At 42.2% G+C, this 19,056-nt stretch overlaps 1 protein-coding gene across 1 annotated transcript in view; it reads left to right on the forward strand.

Annotated features, from left to right (window-relative positions):
- Positions 1–19,056, forward strand: part of LOC132397524 (mucin-6-like) — a 262,599-nt gene that overhangs the window by 174,576 nt on the left and 68,967 nt on the right. The window contains exon 12 of the mRNA XM_059976355.1: positions 11,276–11,427. Coding sequence (XP_059832338.1) covers positions 11,276–11,427 — 152 coding nt within the window. The remainder of the gene's footprint in view (positions 1–11,275; positions 11,428–19,056) is intronic.

Below are 19,056 nucleotides of genomic sequence, written 5' to 3' on the forward strand. Positions count from 1 at the left end.
GGCTGTTGAAAATCTAGACAAGAAGAAAAGAAAAGCTTACAAAAGGTTCAAAAACTAGATAATGATAGAGATCTAGAAGATTATAAGGCTAGCAGGAAAGAATTTAAGAATGAAATTAGGAGAGCCAGAAGGGGCCATGAGCAGGATTAAGGAAAACCCCCAAGGCATTCTACATGTATGTGAAGAGCAAAAGGATATGATATGAGAGAATAGGACCAATCAAGTGTGAAAGTGGAAAAGTGTGTATGGAGATAGCAGAGATACTTAATGAATGCTTTGCTTCAGTATTCACTACAGAAAAGGACCTTGGTGATTTTAGGATGACTTACGGCGGGCTGAAAAGCTTGAGCATATAGACATTAAGAAAGAGGATGTGCTGGAGCTTTTGGAAAGCATCAAGTTGGATAAGTCACTGGGACTAGAAGAGAGGTACCACAGGCTACTGTGGGAGGTGAGGGAGGAGATTGCTAAGCCTCTGGCAATGATCTTTGCATCATGAATGGGGATGGGAGAGGTTCTGGAGGATTTGAGAGTCACAGATGTTGTTTCCTCATTCAAGAAAGGGAGTAGAGATAGCACAGAAAATTATAGACCAGTGAGTCTTACATTAGTGGTTGGTAAGTTAATGGAGAAGATCCTGAGAGGAAAGATTTATGAACATCTGAAGAGGCATAATATGATTAGGAATAGTCACCATGGCTTTGTCAAGGGTATGTCGTGTTTTACAAGCCTGATTGAATTTTTTGAGGATGTGACTAAACACGTTGATGAAGGTAGAGCTGTAGATGTATATGGATTTCTGCAAGACATTTGATAAGGTACAAGATCAAATATGATGGCAGAATATAGTATTAATGGTAAGACTCTTAGCAGTATGGAGGATCGGAGGGATCTTGGGGTCCGTCCATAGGACAGTCAAAGCTGCTGTGCAGGTTGACCTGTGGTTAAGAAGGCATATGGGGCATTGGCCTTCATCAACCGTGGAATTGAGTTTAAGAGCCGAGAGGAAATGCTACAGCTGTGTAGGACCCTCGTCAGACATCACCTGGAGTACTGTGCTCAGTTCTGGTCAGCTCACTACAGGAAGGATATGGAAACTATAGAAAGGGTGCAGAGGAGATTTACAGAGACGTTGTTTGGATTAGGGAGCATGCCTTATGAGAATAGGTCGAGTGAACTCGGCCTTTTCTCCTTGGAGCAGCGGAGGATGAGAGATGACCTGATAGAGGTGTATAAGATGATGAGAGGCATTGATCACGTGGACAGTCAGGTGCTTGGAAGTAGGTACAGAGGAGATGTCGGGGGTAAGTTTTTTACGTAGAGGGTGGTGAGTGCGAGGAACGGGCTGCCGGCGGCGATGGTGAAGGCAGATACGATAGGGTCTTTTCAGAAACTCCTAGATAGGTATATGGAGCTTAGAAAAATACAGAGCTATGGGTAACCCTAGGTAATTTCTAAAGTAAGTACATGTTCAGCACACCGCTGTGGGCTGAAGGGCCGGTATTGTGCTGTAGGTTTTCTATGTTTCTAGATAATGTTCACCACTAGCCAGCAATCAGTTTTCAGTTATGAAGATCAGTGAATGAAAGATCACAAACATGAGGCAGACATCCTATTCATGCTAGTTGGTGGACACATCCTTAAAACAAGTGATTTACAGAGATTGTTAATTTCCAAGGATTTGTTTTTTGTTTAAATAATGGTCTTAGTGTTGGACTTGGTCCATTCCATTGTATTATGTGCTTTGATATGCTTCAGAAATCACAGACTTATGAGTCTAAAATCAGTAGTGGAAAATTTGTTGGAAACAAAGTGTGGGACAAAAATTAGTAGTTAAGTATAGTACAGTGTTTTACAGTAACATGGTGTTGTAGTGTTACAGGATGGTACTGTGTTTAACAGTAAAATGGTGGTATAGTGTTACAGGATGGTAGAGTGTTAAACAGTAACATGATGGTGTCATGGTATGGGGTGGTACAGTGTTTTACAGTAACATGGTAGTGTAATTGTGCAGGATATTACATGGTTTTACAGTTACATGGTTGTACAGGATGGTACAGTATTTTGGTGTAACATGGTGGTACAGGATAGCTCAGTGTTTTACAGTAACATCATGGTGTGGTATGGGATGGTACAGTGTTTTACAGTAACATGGTGGTACAGGATGGTAAAATGTTTTACAGTAACGGTGTTGTCATCATACATGATGATACACTGTAATACAGTAACATGGTGGTACAGGTTAGTACAGACTTTTACAGTTACATGGTGTTGTAGTGTTACAGGATGGTACTGTGTTTAACAATAAAATGGTGGTATAGTGTTACAGGATGGTACAGTGTTTTACAGTAACATGATGGTGTGGTATGGGATGGTACAGTGTTTTGCAGTAACATGATGGTACAGGCTAGTACAGTGTTTTACAGTAACATGGTGGTGTAGTGGTACAGGATGGTAGATAGTTAAACAGTAATATGATGGTGTTGTGGTATGGGATGGTACAGTGTTTTACAGTAACATGATTGTGTAATTGTGCAGGATGGTACAGTCTTTTACAGAAACATTGTGGTAAAGGACGGTACAGTGTTTTACGGTAACATGGTGGTACAGGATATTACAGTGTTTTACAGTAACATGGTGGTACAGGATGGTAAAGTGTTTTACAGTAACAGGGTGTTGTCATCATACATGATGGTACACTGTAATACAGTAACATGGTGGTACAGGTTAGTACAGACTTTTACAGTTACATGGTGTTGTAGTGTTACAGGATGGTACTGTGTTTAACAATAAAATGGTGGTATAGTGTTACAGGATGGTACAGTGTTTTACAGTAACATGGTGGTGTAGTTGGTACAGGGTGGTAGAGTGTTAAACAGTAACATGATGGTGTCGTGGAATGGGATGGTGCAGTGTTTCACAGTAACATGGTGGTACAGGACAGTATAGTGTTTTATAGTAACATGGTGCTACAGGACAGTACAGTGTTTTACAGTAACCATAGGACCATAGGAGACTACAGCACAGTACAGGACCTTCAACCCTCCATGTTGTGCCGACCCATATAATCATTTTTCTTTCATCCATGTGCCTGTCCATGAGGCTCTTAAATACCCCTAATGTTTTAGCCTCCACCACCATCACTGGCAAGTCATTCCAGGCACTCTGTGTAAAAAAAAACTTACCCCTGATGTCTCCCCTAAACTTCCCTCCCTTAACTTTGTACATATGCCCTCTGGTGTTTGCTATTGGTGCCCTGGGAAACAGGTGCTGACTATCCATCCTACCTTTGCCTCTCATAATCTTGTAGACCTTTATCAAGTTCCCTCTCATTCTTCTATGCTCCAAAGAGAAAAGTCCCAGCTCTACTAACCTTGCTTCATATGACTTGTTCTCCAAACTAGGCAACTTCCTGATAAATCTCCTCTGCACCTTCTCCATAGCTTCCACATCCTTCGTATAATGAGGTGACCAGAATTGAACACAATACTCTAAGTGCAGTCTCACCAGAGATTTGTAGAGTAGCAACATGACCTCTCTACTCTTGAACTCAATCCCCCTGTTAATGAAGCCTAGCATCCCATAGGCCTTCTTAACTACCCTATCAACCTGTGCAGCGACCTTGAGGGATGTATGGATTTGAATCCCAAGGTTCATTCACACTCTTAAGTAACTGACCATTAATTCTGTACTCAGTCTTCTGGTTTGTCCTTCCAAAATGCATCACCTCACACTTGTCCAGATTGAACTCCATCTGTCATTTTTCTGCCCAACTCTGCAGCCTGGCTATATCCTCTTGTAACCTTCGACCACCTACAGCTCCATCCACAATTCCTCCAATATTCGTGTCAACCTCTGCTTTCTTCCTTCAAGCCAATTTTTTATCCAAACAGCCAAGGTTCCACTCTATCCCATGCCTCATGACTTTCTGGTTGAGTCTCTCATGAGGGACATGGTGGTACAGTGTTTTACAGTATCATGGTGTTGTAGTGTTACAGGATGGTACTGTGTTTAACAGTAAAATGGTGGTATAGTGTTACAGGATGGTGCTGTAATTTACAGTAACATGGTGGTGTAGTTGGTACAGGATAGTAAAGTGTTAAACAGTAACATGATGGTGTCGTGGTATGGGATGGCACAGTGTTTTACAGTAACATGGTAGTGTAATTGTGCAGGATATTACATGGTTTTACAGTAACATGGTGGTACAGGATGGTACAGTGTTTTACAGTAACATGATGGTGTCATGGTATGGGCTGGTACTGTGCTTTACAGAATCATGGTATAGTGTTACAGGATGGTATGGTGTTTTACTGTAACATGGTGTATTGATACAGGTTGGTACTGTGTTTTACAGTAACATGGCGATGTAGTGGTACAGGATGGTATAGTGTTTTACAGTAACGTAGTGTAGTGGTAAAGCATGGTACAGTGAATTTGGAGCAGGAAAGTCTGACAATCGGAGCGGGAGTACGGCGGGAGCCATTTTGATTTTTTCTTCTTCTTATCGGAGTTAAGAGAGGCGGGACTGCGCAGGCATGTGACATCGGGCAGTGAAGCACGGAAGATTTAACAGGAACACAGCCTTATACAGTGGGCTGGGGAGTGAGCCGGGAGCAGAGTGAAGGCTTAAGGGCTTGGGCTCAATGGGCTTAGGCAGAAATGGGTGAGGCAAGGTAGATTTAGGTTTCAGTTTTTCCTGTTATTTGAGGAAAGGGGAAATATGAGTGTGAGGGCAGCTTGTTGTTCTCAGTGTCGGATGTGGGAGGTCCTGGAGTCTCCTAGCCTCCCGGACGTCCATATCTGAGCCAGGTGCGCCGAGCTGCAGCTCCTAAGGGACCATGTTAGGGAACTGGAGCTGCAGTTCAATGACCTTCGGCTGGTCAGGGAGAGTGAGGAGTTGATAGAGAGGAGTTACAGGCAAGTGGTCACACCAGGGCCACGGGAGGCAGACAAGTAGGTCACGGTTAGGAGAGGGAAGGGAAAGAGTCAGGTACTAGAGAGTACCCCAGTGGCTGTACCCCTTGACAATAAGTACTCCTGTTTGAGTACTGTTGGGGGGGGGGCAGTCTAGCTCAGAAAGTTAGGAAAAAGAGGAGGAAGGCAGTAGTAATTGGGGGTCAGATAAGCAATTCTGTGGACACAGTCAGGAGACCCAGATGATAGTTTGCCTCCCTGGTGCCAGGGCCCGGGATGTTTCTGATCGGGTCCAAGATATACTGAAGTGGGAGGGTGAGGAGCCAGAGGTCGTGGTACATATAGGTACCAATGACATGGGTAGGAAAAAGGAAGAGGCCCTGAAAGGAGAATATAGGGAGTTAAGTAGAAGGACCGCAAAGGTAGTAATCTCAGGATTACTGCCTGTGCCACGCAACAGTGAGAATAGGAATGGAATGACATGGAGGATAAATGAGTGGCTGAGGGATTGGAGCAGGGGCAGGGATTCAAGTTTCTGGGTCATTGGGACCTCTTTTGGGGCAGGTGTGACCTGTTCAAGAAGGACGGCTAGCACTTGAATCCTAGGGGGACCAATATCCTGGCGGGGAGATTTGTGAAGACTACTGAGGAGATTTTAAACTAGAATGGTTGGGGGGTGTGAATCAATTTGAAGAGACTAGGGGAGAGGAGGTTAGTTCACAAATAGAGAAAGCTAGTAGACAGTGTGTGAGGGAGGATAGGCAGGTGACAGAGAAGGGGAGTGCTCAGATCGAAGATGTAGGGGAGAAGGAAGAAAGATAATAAAGTTGTTTGCATGGTTAGGAATAAACAGAGAGTAAGAGGTGGAGAGTTTCTTAAATGCATCTATTTTAATGTTAGGAGCATTGTAAGAAAGGTGGATGAGCTTAGAGCATGGATTGATACCTGGAAATATGATGTTGTAGCTATTAGTGAAACATGGTTGCAGGAGGGGTGTGATTGGCAACTAAGTACTCCTGGAATTTGTTGCTTCAGGTGTGATAGAATCGGAGGGGCAAGAGGGGGAGGTGTTGCATTGCTTGACAGAGAAAATATTACAGCGGTTCTTTGGCAGGATAGATTACAGGGCTCATCTGGGGAGGCTGTCTGGGTGGAATTGAGGAATGGAAAAGGTGTAGTAACATTTATAGGGGTGTATTATAGACCACCTATGGGGAGCGAGAATTGGAGGAGCAAATTTGTAAGGTGATAGCAGATATTTGTAATAAGCACAAGGTTGTGATTGTGGGAGATTTTAATTTTCCACACATAGACTGGGACCATTCTGTAAAAGGGCTGGACGGCTTGGAATTTGTAAAATGTGTGCAGGATAGTTTTTTGCAGCAATACATAGAGGTGGGCAGTGAAGGGGCAGTGTTGGATCTCCTGTTAGGGAATGAGATAGGTCAGGTGATGGAGGTATGTGTTGGGGAGCACTTCAGGTCCAGTGATCATAATGCCATTAATTTCAATACAATTATGGAGAAGGATAGGACTGGACCCAGGGTTGAGATTTTTGATTGGAGAAAAGCTAATTTTGAGGAGATGCAAAAGGATTTAGAAGGAGTGGATTTGGACAATTTGTTTTATGGGAAGGATGTAATAGGAAAATGGAGGCCATTTAAAGGTGAAATTTACAGAAAGGTACAGAATCTTTATATTCCTGTTAGGTTGAAAGGAAAGGTAAAAGTTTGAGAGAACCATGGTTCTCAAGGGATATTGGAAACTTGGTTCAGAAAAAGAGAGAGATCTACAATTAATATAGGCAGCATAGAGTAAATGAGGTGCTCGAGGAATACTAAGAATGTAAAAAGAATCTTAAGAAAGAAATTAGAAAAGCAAAATGACGATATGAGGTTGCTTTGGCAAGTAAGGTGAAAATAAATCCGAAGGGTTTCTACAGTTATATTAATAGCAAAAGGATAAGAAGAGATAAAATTAGTCCCTTAGAGAATCAGAGTGGACAGCTATGTGTGGAGCCAAAAGATTTGGGGAGGTTTTGAACAATTACTTTTCTTCAGTATTCACTAAGGAAAAGTATATTGAATTGTGTAAGGTAAGGGGAACAAGTAAGGTAGTTATGGAAACTATGGTGATTAAAGAAGAGGAAGTACTGTTGCTTTCAAAGAATATAAAAGTGGGTAAGTCTCCGGATCTTGACAGGATATTCTCTAGGACCTTAAGGGAAGTTAGTGTAGAAATAGCTGGGGCTCTGACAGAAATATTTCAAATGTCTTTAGAAATGGGGATGGTGCCGAAGGATTGGCATATTGCTCATGTGGTTCCATTGTTTAAAAAGGGTTCTAAGAGTAAACTAGCAATTAAGTTTGACGTCAGTGGTGGGTAAATTAATGAAAAGTATTCTTAGAGATGGTATATATAATTATCTGGATAGACGAGGTCTGATTAGGAACAGTCGACATGGATTTGTGTGTGGAAGGTCAAGTTTGACAAATCTCATTGAATTTTTTGAAGAGGTTACTAGGAAAGTTGACAAGGGTAAAGCAGTGGATGTTGTCTATATGGACTTCAGTAAGACCTTTGACAAGGTTCCGCATAGAAGATTAGTTTGGAAGGTTCAATCATTAGGTATTACTATTGAAGTAGTAAAATGGATTCAATAGTGGCTGGATGGGAGATGCCAGAGAGTAGTGGTGGATAACTGTTTGTCAAGTTGGAGGCCAGTGACTAGTGGTGTGCCTCAGGGATCTTGTACTGGGTCCAATGTTGTTTCTCATATACATTAATGATCTGGATGATGGGGTGGTAAACTGGATTAGTAAGTATGCAGATGATACGAAGATAGGTGGCATTGTGGATAATGAAGTAGATTTTCAAAGCATGCAGAGAGATTGAGGCCAGTTAGAAGAGTGGGCTGAAAGATGGCAATGGGGTTTAATGCTAATAAGTGTGAGGTGCTACATTTTGGTAGGATTAATCAAAATAGGACATCCAGGATAAATGGTAGGGCATTGAGGAATGCAGTAGAACAGAGTGATCTAGGAATAATGGTGCATCGTTCCCTGAAGGTGGAATCTCATGTGGATAGGGTGGTGAAGAAAGCTTTTGGTCTGATTTCCTTTATAAATCAGAGCATTGAGTATAGAAGTTGGGATGTAATGTTAAAATTGTACAAGGCACTGGTGAGGCCAAATTTGGAGTACTGTGTACTGTTCTGGTCACCGAATTATAGGAAAGATGTCAACAAAATAGAGAGAGTACAGAAGAGATTTACTAGAATGTTACCTGGGTTTCAGCATCTAAGTTACAGAGAAAGGTTGAACAAGTTATGTTTTTATTCTTTGGAGCGTAGAAGGTTGAGGGGGGACTTGATAGAGGTATTTAAAATTATGAGGGGGATAGATAGAGTTGACGTGGATAGGCTTTTTCCATTGAGAGTAGGGGAGATTCAAACAAGAGGAAATGAATTGAGAGTTAAGGGGCAAAAGTTTAGGGGTAACACGAGGGGGAACTTCTTTACTCAGAGAGTGGTAGCTGTGTGGAACAAGCTTCCAGTAGAAGTGGTAGAGGCAGGTTCGATTTTGTCATTTAAAAAAAACTGGATAGGTATATGGAAAGGAATGGAGGGTTCTGGGCTGAGTGCAGTTAGGTGGGACTAGGTGAGAGTAAGCGTTCGGCACGGACTAGAAGGGCCGAGATGGCCTGTTTCCATGCTGTAATTATTATATGGTTATATGGTTTTACAGTAACTTGTTAGTGCAGGATTGTACAGTATTTTACAGTAAGTGTTTTGTCATGGTACAGGATGGTACCCTGCAATACAGTAACATTGTGTTTCAGAATGGTACAAGTGTTTTACAGTAACATGGTGTAGTGATACAGGATGGTAGAGTGTTTTACCATAATGGTGGTGTAGTGGTACAGGATGCAACAGTGTTTTACAATAACTTGGCGATGTTAGTGGTACACGATGATATCGTGTTTTACAGTAACATGGTGGTACAGGCTGGTACAATGTTTTACAATAACATGGTGATGCGGTGCTGGATGGTACTGTGTTTTACAGTAACATGTTGTAGTCGTAGAGGATAGCACGGTGTTGTACAGTAAGATGGTTGTGTAGTGGTACCGGATGGTACAGTGTTTTACAGTAACATGGTGTAGTGGTAGAGGATGCAACAGTGTTTTCCAGTAACATGGTGTATTGGTACAGGATTGTATAGTGTTTTACTGTAACATGGTGGTGTAGCAGTACAGGATGGAACAGTTACTAATATGGTGGTGTAGTGGTACAGGATGATATACAGTAAATTGTACAGGATGTTTTACAGAAAATTGGTAGTGTAGTGGTAAAGGATCATGTAGTGTTTTGCAAGTGCATGGTGATGTGGTGGTACAGGATGGTACAGTGTTTTACAGTAAGATGTTTGTTCAGGATGGTATTGTGTTTTCCAGTGACATGGTGATGTAATGGTACAGGATGGAAAAGTGTATTACAGTAACAATGTTGTACAGGATGGTACAGTACTTTACAGTAACATCGTGGTACAGGATAGTTCAGTGTTATACAGTAACATGGTGGTGTAGTGGTACAAGATTGTACATTGTTTTTCAGTAACATGGTGGTACAGGATGGTGCTCTATTTTACAGTAAGATGGTGTTGTGGTGTTGGATGGTACTGTGTTTTACAGTAACATTCTGTTTTAGTAGTACAGGATTGTACAGTGTTATACAGAAAGATGGTGGTGTAGTTTTACATGATGGTACAGTGTTTTACAGTAACATGTTGGTGCAGGATTGTACAGTGTTTTACAGTAACATCATGGTACAGGATGGTACTGTGTTTTATAGAACCGTGGTGTTGTGGTAAAGGTAAAATGTTGGTGCAGGATTGTAGTGTTTTACAGGAACAGGGTGTTGTCAAGGTACAGGATGGTACTGTATTTTACTGTAACATGGTGTTGTAGTGTTACAGGATGATACTGTTCTACAGTAAAATGGTGGTATAGTGTTACATGATGGTACTGTGTTTTACAGTAACATTGTGGTGTAGTTGGTACAGGATGATACAGTGTTCTACATTAACATGGTATTGCATTGGTACAGGATGGTACTGTGTTTTACAGTAACATGTTGGTGTAGTAGTACTGGATGGTACAGTGTTTTATAGTAACATGGTGAGGTAGTGGTACAGGATTGTACAGTCTTTTACATTAGCAAAGTGTACTGGTACAGGATTGTACAGTGCTTTACAGTAACATGGTAGTGTAGTCGTACAGGATGGTACAGTGTTATACAGTAACAGTTGTGTAGTGGTACAGGATAGTACAGTGTTCTACAGTAACATGGTGGTGTAGTAGTACAGGGTGGTAGTGTTTTACAGTATCTTGGTGGTGTAGTGTTTCAGGATGGTACCGTGTTTTGCAGTAACATGGCGTGGTTGTGGTACAGGATGGTAATGTGTTTCACAGTAACATGGCATAGTAGTAGAGGATAGTACAGTGTTGTACAGTAACATGGTGGTGTAGTGATACAGGATGGTACAGTGTTTTACAGTGGCAGCAATCACCAGTCAGCATTCAATTTCTGTTGCTCTCTGAAAGGACATTGAACATTCTCCCCATGACCATGTCACTTCCTCTTCATACTCTGGTTTCCACCCAGAATACAAAGGCTTATGGCTGGGCTTAGTAAGTTGTGGGCATGCCCTGCTGCACCTGAAATATGGCAACTTTTGCAAGCTTCACCAGCACAATCTTTGGATTGTGTTTGGTTGCTGACACAATCAATTGATTTCAGTTCATGTTTCGAAGTACATGTGACAAAGAAATCAAATCTTTTAAAAATCTTAAGAGAAAATTTACCTGCACATGGAAAGGCAAGAATGTATCATACAAAGTCAACAAGGCTTTTTAAGGGGCAGAATCAGTTTGTTTAAGATTCAAATCACTCAGCTAATACTCATGAAATAGTTAACAGATCATCTGAAATCATTTGGACTATTAAAACATTTAATTATCAGGTATAAGATTATTTAACCCCTAATCTACAAACTCATGCAAGATAACAAAATTAATTTTCTGCTTAATTGCCCATTCACCATTCATTATAATTTTTATGTTTTGTTGCGTTAATTTTTCAGTTGTCACATAGTTAAAAATATTTACATCGGCTGATGTAAATGTTCTTTATTATTTATGATCTAATTTACTTACCATTATAATTTACCTAAACCTGTTAGAATAAACAAAAATAGATTGGTCACATTTTCTAATCTTCCCAGTCATTAGCTTTCTATTTTACTGCATGTTTTGTATTTAGTTAACTGTTCTGATTTTCAGTTCTCCTCTTGTTTAGTTAGCAGCCATGTGTGTTCCTGGCTGTGTATGCCCAGATGGAATGATGCTGAATGAGAAAGATCAATGTGTCCTTCCCGAAGACTGTCCTTGTGAATTCAGTGGCGTGTATTATCATCCCATGGAGTCAATAGTGAAAGAATGCCAGAAATGGTAAGGAATGGTCTGTTGTATTTACTGAACATAAAATAGTTATGAATGTCTAATAGTACATTAGAACATAGAACAGTACATCACAATATAGGTCCTTTGACCCACCATGTTGTGCCACACTTTAAGCCTACTCCAAGATCAACTGAACACTTTGCTCTCAGATAGCCCTCCATTTTTCTTTCAATCCATTTATCAAATACTGTAAATTAATTCCTTCAGTCATGGAAACTCTTTTAAGATGGAGCTCTAGACCTTCTGCAGGGTATTACATATTCTTACAATGATATAGGACTGAATTGTTGTCCAGAGGCATGTGAACCTGCAGTAGAGCATTGCCTATTAGTGAGCATAGAGCTGAGAGTATGATAACCTTTCTGACTACACATTTCCATAGCAGCATGAAGCAAGAGGGATGTTACCTGTTAACTGGGGAAAAGGAGTACAACCACAATAGTTTTGCTGAAAGTAGAGTCATGTGAAGATGACTTTTGTCACATTGAACCATCTGAGCTTTAACTATTATCCAACAGCATGCACCACCTAACAATTGGGTGGTTGTAGGTTACCAAAGCTTCATTCTTAGCGTAAGAAATCCCCTCTCCCTCTACTATCTAGAAAGGCAGGGTAGCTGTCTCTCAGGTTCCTCAACAATGCAAGCTGCGTTCCTCATCATATGTATCATCAGTTGGCAAAGTACTTTCCTGTTCCTGCCAGCTCATTCATTTAACATAGAAACATAGAAAACCTACAGCACAATACAGGACCTTTGGCCTACAAAGCTGTACCGAACATGTCCTGACCTTAGAAATTACCTAGGTTTGCCCATAGCTCTCTATTTTTCTCAGTTCCATGTACCTATTCAGGAGTCTCTTAAAAGACCCTATCATATCTGTCTCCACCACTGTCACCAGCAGCCCATTCCACACACTGCAGTGGCTCTAACTGAATGTTTCCACATCTGGCTTCCTTCACCCCATCTGCACAAAATTAAATTCATTCAAACCTTTGCCTAAATCCACACTTGTATAAAGACTCTTGTCTCCTCATTGTGCATTTGCAGTGCTTCTGATTTCCTTTGCTTTGCTCTTGGTCATTGAGCCACAGATTGATACAGCAATACTTGTAAAATGAAGAAGCACTTGGATAGATACATGGAGGGGTGTGACTTAGCCTCCTCTTCTGGCAGCTCCTTCCATATAGTCACCATCCTCTACATGAGAAAGTTCCCCCTCAGGTTGCTTTTAAATCTTTCTCCTCTTCTTAAACCTATACCTCCTAATTTTAGACTCTCCTATACGAAGGAAAAGACTTACTATGCACCTTCTCTGTGCCCCTCGTAATTAAAAAAAAATTCTGTAAGATCACCCCTCATTCTTTAACGTTCCAAGCAATACAGACCTAGCCTGTCCAATCTCTCCCTACTGAGGTGTTCTGGTCTTGGCAATGTCCTTGTAGATCTTCACTGCACTCTTTCCAGTTTAAACCTGTCATTCCTACAAAAGGGTGACCATAATTATACACAATACTCCAACTTTAGCCTCACCAATCACTCATAGGATGGAGTTATAGAACACTACAGCAGAGAAACCAGGCCCTTCATGTCTGTACCAAACTATTACCATGCCTAGTCCCAACCTATACCCAAGCTACATCCCTCCATACCCCTTCCCTCCATGTAGAACCTACAGCAGTGCTGCAGGAACAGGGCCTTGGCCCAACAATATTTTGCTCAACTAATTAAATTAGTAATCAAATGGCTAACTAAACTAATCTCTTCTGCATACATAATGTTCATGTCCTTCTATTTTTCTCACATTCATGTGTCTATATACACAACTCATAAAAGTCCCTGTTTCTGCCTCGACCACCCACCGAGCCAGCACATTCCAGACACTCACCACTCTGTGTGTAAATAAAATGCCTCTCACATCTTTTTGAAACTATCCCCTCTCACCTTAAAAGCATGCTCTTGGATATTAGACATTTCAACACTTGGAAGAAGATATTGTCTGTCTACTCTATCTATGATTCTCATAATCTTACAAATTTCAATCGGATTTCCCCTGAGGCTCCAGTACTCCAGAGAAAACAGCTCAAGTTTGGCCATTTTTTCATTATAGCACATACACCCTAACCCCGGTAAAACTCTTCTTCACCCTCTTCAAAACCTAGGTATCCTTCTTACGGCGGGGTTACCAGAATTGTATGCAATATCCAAATGCAGTCTACCTAACTAGAATTTTATAAAGCTGCAACATTGAACTCAATGCCTCAACTAATAAAGCCAAGAATGCCATATGCCTTAACCTCCCTATCAACCTGTGTAGCCACTTTCAGGAAGCTAGGAACTTGGACCTCAAGATCCTGCTACTGATCAACACTGTTAATGATCTTGCCCTTAGGAGTGTACTGCCTCTACATCTGACCTACCAAGGTGCAACACTACTTTTGGTCAGGTTAAATAAACTCCATCTGCCATTTCTCTGCCCATCTCAACAACTAATCTATATCCCATTGTATTCTTTGCCATTCTTCAATGCTATCCATAACACCACTAATCTTCATGTCATATGCAAGCACACTAACCCACCCGTTTACATTTTCATCCAGTTCACTTACATACAGTGCATCACAAACAGCAGAGATCCCAGTACAGATCCCTGCGGAACACTACTAATCACAGACCTCCAGCTAGAATAAGTCCTTTTGACCAATACTGTCTGTCTTCTGTTGCAAGCCAATACTAAATCCTAACAGCCAATTCAATATGGATCCCATGTAGCTTAATCTTCTGGACGAGTCTCCCATGAAGGACCCTTGTTAAACACATTACTAAAATCCATGCAGACAACACCCACAGCTCTACCTTTACCAGCCACCCTCGTCACCTTGTCAAACACATAATCAAATTTGTTAAACACAACATGGCTACTGTCCCTAATTAGGCCATGGTTTTCCAAATGCTCATAAAGCCTAGCCCTTAAGAATTCTCTCTACTAACTTCCATGCCACTGATGTGAGACTCACTGGTTTACAGTTTCCAGGATTATCCCTGGTTCCCTTCTTGAATAATAGAACAGTATTAGCTTCTCCACAGTCCTCTGGGACCTCACCACTAGCTAAGACTACACAAAGATATGGTCAGGGGCCCAGCAATCTCCTCTCTTGCCTCTCTCAATAGTAGGCAGCCATCGATTCCAGGGGATCATGGGTTTGCACCCCTGGTGGACTGTGTCCTCTCCAGGGCGCAAGTCTGGACAAGAAGATTTGAAGAACCGGTTGTTGCCCATGCAGTGGGCTCCCCCTCTCCATGTCACTGATGTAGTCTAAGGGAAGGGCAAGTGCCAATACAGCTTGGCACCAGTGTCATCGCAGAGGTTGCCAGAGTGAAGCTGTAAACAACATCAAACTTAGGGACCCCGGCTCTGGATTTCTTCCTTGGGTTTTACTCCTGAAGTCTTTCCTATGGGTGGGCATGGCCACAAGGCAGCGGAGGTTTAAAATCAGAGTTTTCCTTCTCCTAGGTGGGCTGCCATCCAAGGCTGACAAGCCTCACCTGCATGAAGTAAATGGTTTTGAGGTGCCAGTGGTCCACCTTTACCCCTTCTCTTCTCAGTAGAAACAGTTCCACCAGGCCTAGTAGCTAAGCCACTTGTGAAGGCCAAGAGTTGAACTTGGTTTTCAGAGTCTATTAGAGACATACACCATTTGGAGCACTTTATAGGCAGTGTGAGCTTGTCCCCACTACCACCCCGGCTATGACAACCTTAGGAACCTATGGGAAATATTCCATTGTGACCTAGGACCTATCCACCTTAATTCTATTTGAGAGACCCAACACTATCTTTTCCTTTATCGCAAAATGCCCTGACTTATTTACATGCTCAGTAATATGCTCAGCTATAGCATATCTATATACTTCATCCTTAATGGTAAATGCTGAAGCAAAGTACTTATTAAGGACCTCACGGAAAATCCTTCACATCCAACTAAACGCTCCCCACTTTATCCTTGAGTAGTCCCGCCCTCTCTCAAGTTATCCTCCTTCTCTTAATATGTGTAAAATGCATTGGGTTTCTCTATTCTCCCATACTCCTCAGTGCACTACCATTCACCATATCTGTCCTATCCTGTTTTTTCTCTCAAAGTGCAACACCTCACACTTGTCTGCATTAAATTCCATTTATCATTTTCCAGCCCATTTTCCCAACTGGTCCAGATCCCACTGCAAACTTGGAGAGCCTTCCTCACTGTCCACTATACCCCCAATCTTGGTGTCATCCACAACTTTGCTGATCCAGTTTACTGCATTATCATCCAAATCATCGATATAGGTGACAAGCAACAACAGACACAGCACCAATTCCTGCGGCACACCACCAGCCACAGAGGTAACCATCTACTACCATTCCCGGGCTTCTCTCATGAAGCCCATGTGTCACCATAATTTTCTACCTCACCTTGAATGCCAAGCGACTGATCTTCTTACCAACCTCACATATGGGGCCTTGTTAAACTTCATATAGACAACATCCACTGCCTTGCATTCGTCAACTTTCCTGGCAACTTCCTCATAAGGGTGTAATGTTGTGGCTTTATAAAGCACGAGTGAGGCCTCATGGAGTGCAGTAAGCAGTTTTGGGCCCCTTAGAAATGATGTGCTGACACTGGAGAGGGTTCAAAGAATGTTCACGAAAGTGATTCCGAGATTGACCAGCTTGTCGTATCAGGAGCATTTGATGGCTCTCTTTGGGACTCTACTCACTCGACTTCAGAAGAATTAGGTGTGACCTCATTGAAGCTATTGAACATTGAAAGGCCTTGATAGATTGGAAATGGAGAGGGTGTTTCATACAGCGGGGAAAGTCTAAGACCAGAGGACACAGTCACAGAAAAGAGGGAAGTCCTTTTAGAATGGAGATGAGGAGGAATTTCTTTAGCCAGAGAGTGGTGAATCTGGTGAATCTGTGGAATTTGTTTCCACAGTTGGCTGTGGAGACCGTCGCTGGGTATATTTAAGGCAGAGGGTGTTAGATTATTGATTAATCAGGGCATGAAGGGATAGGGGGGTGGGGGTGGAGGAGGCAGGAGATTGGGGAGATTGGGACTGAAAAGGAAAATGGATTTGCTGTGATGAAATGGTGGAATGGACTCAATGGGCCAAATGGCCTAATTCTGCTCCTATATCTTAAGGTCTTATAAAAAATCTATAAGATCAATTAGACATGACCTACCATACACAAAGCCATGTTGACTATCTGTCATCAGTCCTTGTCTATCCAAATTCTTATATAGCCATTTCCTTATGTTACGTACCCCGTACCTGGGTGTCTGACCAGCAGAGAAAGAAGAATCCATTGGAGTCTGGTGGTACCAAACTAAAGGTGTTTATTAGTAAACTACACAATACAATATGAAAAATGCAAATATACATATAAAACAAGTTAGCAGTAATAAACCTAAAAGTGTAGGAATAATAATAATCAATAATAAACAAGCTCTATCGATGTCTAGGGGTAAATGAATTGTCATAGGAAAGTATAGAGTTCAGTTCATAAATGCTGAGGTGGTTCTGGTTGTTGTATTGAAATTGTTGGAGAGAGAGAGAGAGAGAGAGAGAGCGAGCGAGATGTAACAGCAACAGCTGCGGCAGGCAAACTTTTTGTTGCTTTCTTAATCCATCGTGTCGTTGTGGTCATTCAGTTATGACTCCTCTGGTCTTCAGCTAGACCGTTCTTCTGTGGTGGACTCGTCACTCTGACATGAGTGGACACACACACACAAGTCCCCACCGGCCCTGCTGTAGCACTGTGAGCTTTACTGACCGATCTCCTGATTCAGTCTCTGAAGCCCCCACCTTTCTGTGGGTTCCCAACACTCAGTCAGTGTCCACTGGTGTGTCTGAAGGGCATCTCTCCAGACCTGTCTTTTATCCCCACTCAGCTATCCATCAACTCTGAATGACTGTATCCATCAAATCAGGCCACTCCTGCTATCTCCTGAGGAATGTTAACAAGCAAAGTAAAGTCCTTGTAGTGGAATGTAAATAATCCAGGAAGAGTCAAAATACAGTAAATCAACAGTCTCTCTCCCCCTCTTATCTGTAGCAGATGTTCTTGCCTGTGTTTCATCTCTCTCTCTCTCTCTCTCTCTCATGAGCAGCATAGCAATAGCAATAGTTTGTAGTTTTCAGGAGGGGGCTTGGGAATGGTTACCTCTGCACCCCATTGACCATCAGGTCTGTTCATCACTCATAACAATAGACAATAGGTGCAGAAGTAGACCATTCGGCCCCTCAAGTCTGCACCGCCATTCTGAGATCATGGCTGATCATTCACTATCAATACCCAGTCCCTGCCTTGTCCCCATATCCCTTGATTCCCCTATCCATCAGATATCTACCTAGCTCCTTCTTGAAAGCATCCAGAGAATTGGCCTCCACCGTCTTCCGAGGCAGTGCATTCCACACCTTCACAACTCTCTGGGAGAAGAAGTTCTTCCTCAACTCTGTTTTAAATAACTGACCTCCTATTCTCAATCCATGCCCTCTGGTACTGGACTCTCCCAACATCTGGAACATATTTCCTGCCTCAATCCTATCAAATCCTTTAATTATCTTAAACGTTTCAATCAGATCCCCTCTCAATCTCCTCAATTCCAGTGTGTACAAGCCCAATCTCTCCAATCTCTCTGCGTAAGACAGCCCTGCCATCCCAGGAATCAACCTAGTGAATCTACGCTGCACTTCCTCAATTGCCAGAATGTCCTTCCTCAAACCTGGAGACCAAAACTGTACACAATATTCCAGGTGTGGTCTCACCAGGGCCCTGTACAAATGCAAAAGGACATCCTTGCTCTTGTACTCAATTCCCCTTGTAATAAAGGCCAACATTCCATTTGCCTTCTTCACTGCCTGTTGCACTTGCTCATTCACCTTCATTGACTGATGAACTAGGACTCCTAGGTCTCTTTGCATTTCTCCCTTACCTAACTCTACACCGTTCAGACAATACTCTGCCCTCTTGTTTCTGCTTCCAAAGTGGATAACTTCACATTTATTCACATTGAATGACATCTGCCAAGTATCTGCCCACTCACCCAGCCTATCCAAGTCTCCCTGTATTCCCCTAACGTCCTCTTCGCATGTCACATTGCCACCCAGCTTAGTATCGTCAGCAACTTGCTGATATAGTTTTCAAAGCCCTCATCTAAATCGTTGACATAAATCGTAAAGAGCTGTGGTCCCAATACAGAGCCCTGTGGTACCCCACTATTCACCTCCAGCCAGTCCGAGAAACACCCATTCACTGCTACCCTTTGCTTTCTATCTGCCAACCAGTTTTCTATCCATGTTGAAACCCTGCCCCCAGTGCCATGAGCTCTGATTTTACTCACCAGTCTCCTATGTGGCACCTTATCGAATGCCTTCTGAAAATCTAGGTACACAACATCCACTGGCTTACCCTCGTCTAACATCCCTGTTACACCCTCAAAAAACTCCAACAGATAAGTCAAGCATGATTTGCCCTTGGTAAATCCATGCTGGCTCGGCCTAATTCTATTACTGCCATCAAGATGTGCCACTATTTCGTCCTTAATAATGGACTCAAGCATCTTCCCCACGACTGA

The sequence above is a fragment of the Hypanus sabinus genome, chromosome 7 (genome assembly GCF_030144855.1).
Source record: "Hypanus sabinus isolate sHypSab1 chromosome 7, sHypSab1.hap1, whole genome shotgun sequence".
Classification (NCBI taxonomy): Eukaryota; Metazoa; Chordata; class Chondrichthyes; order Myliobatiformes; family Dasyatidae; genus Hypanus; species Hypanus sabinus.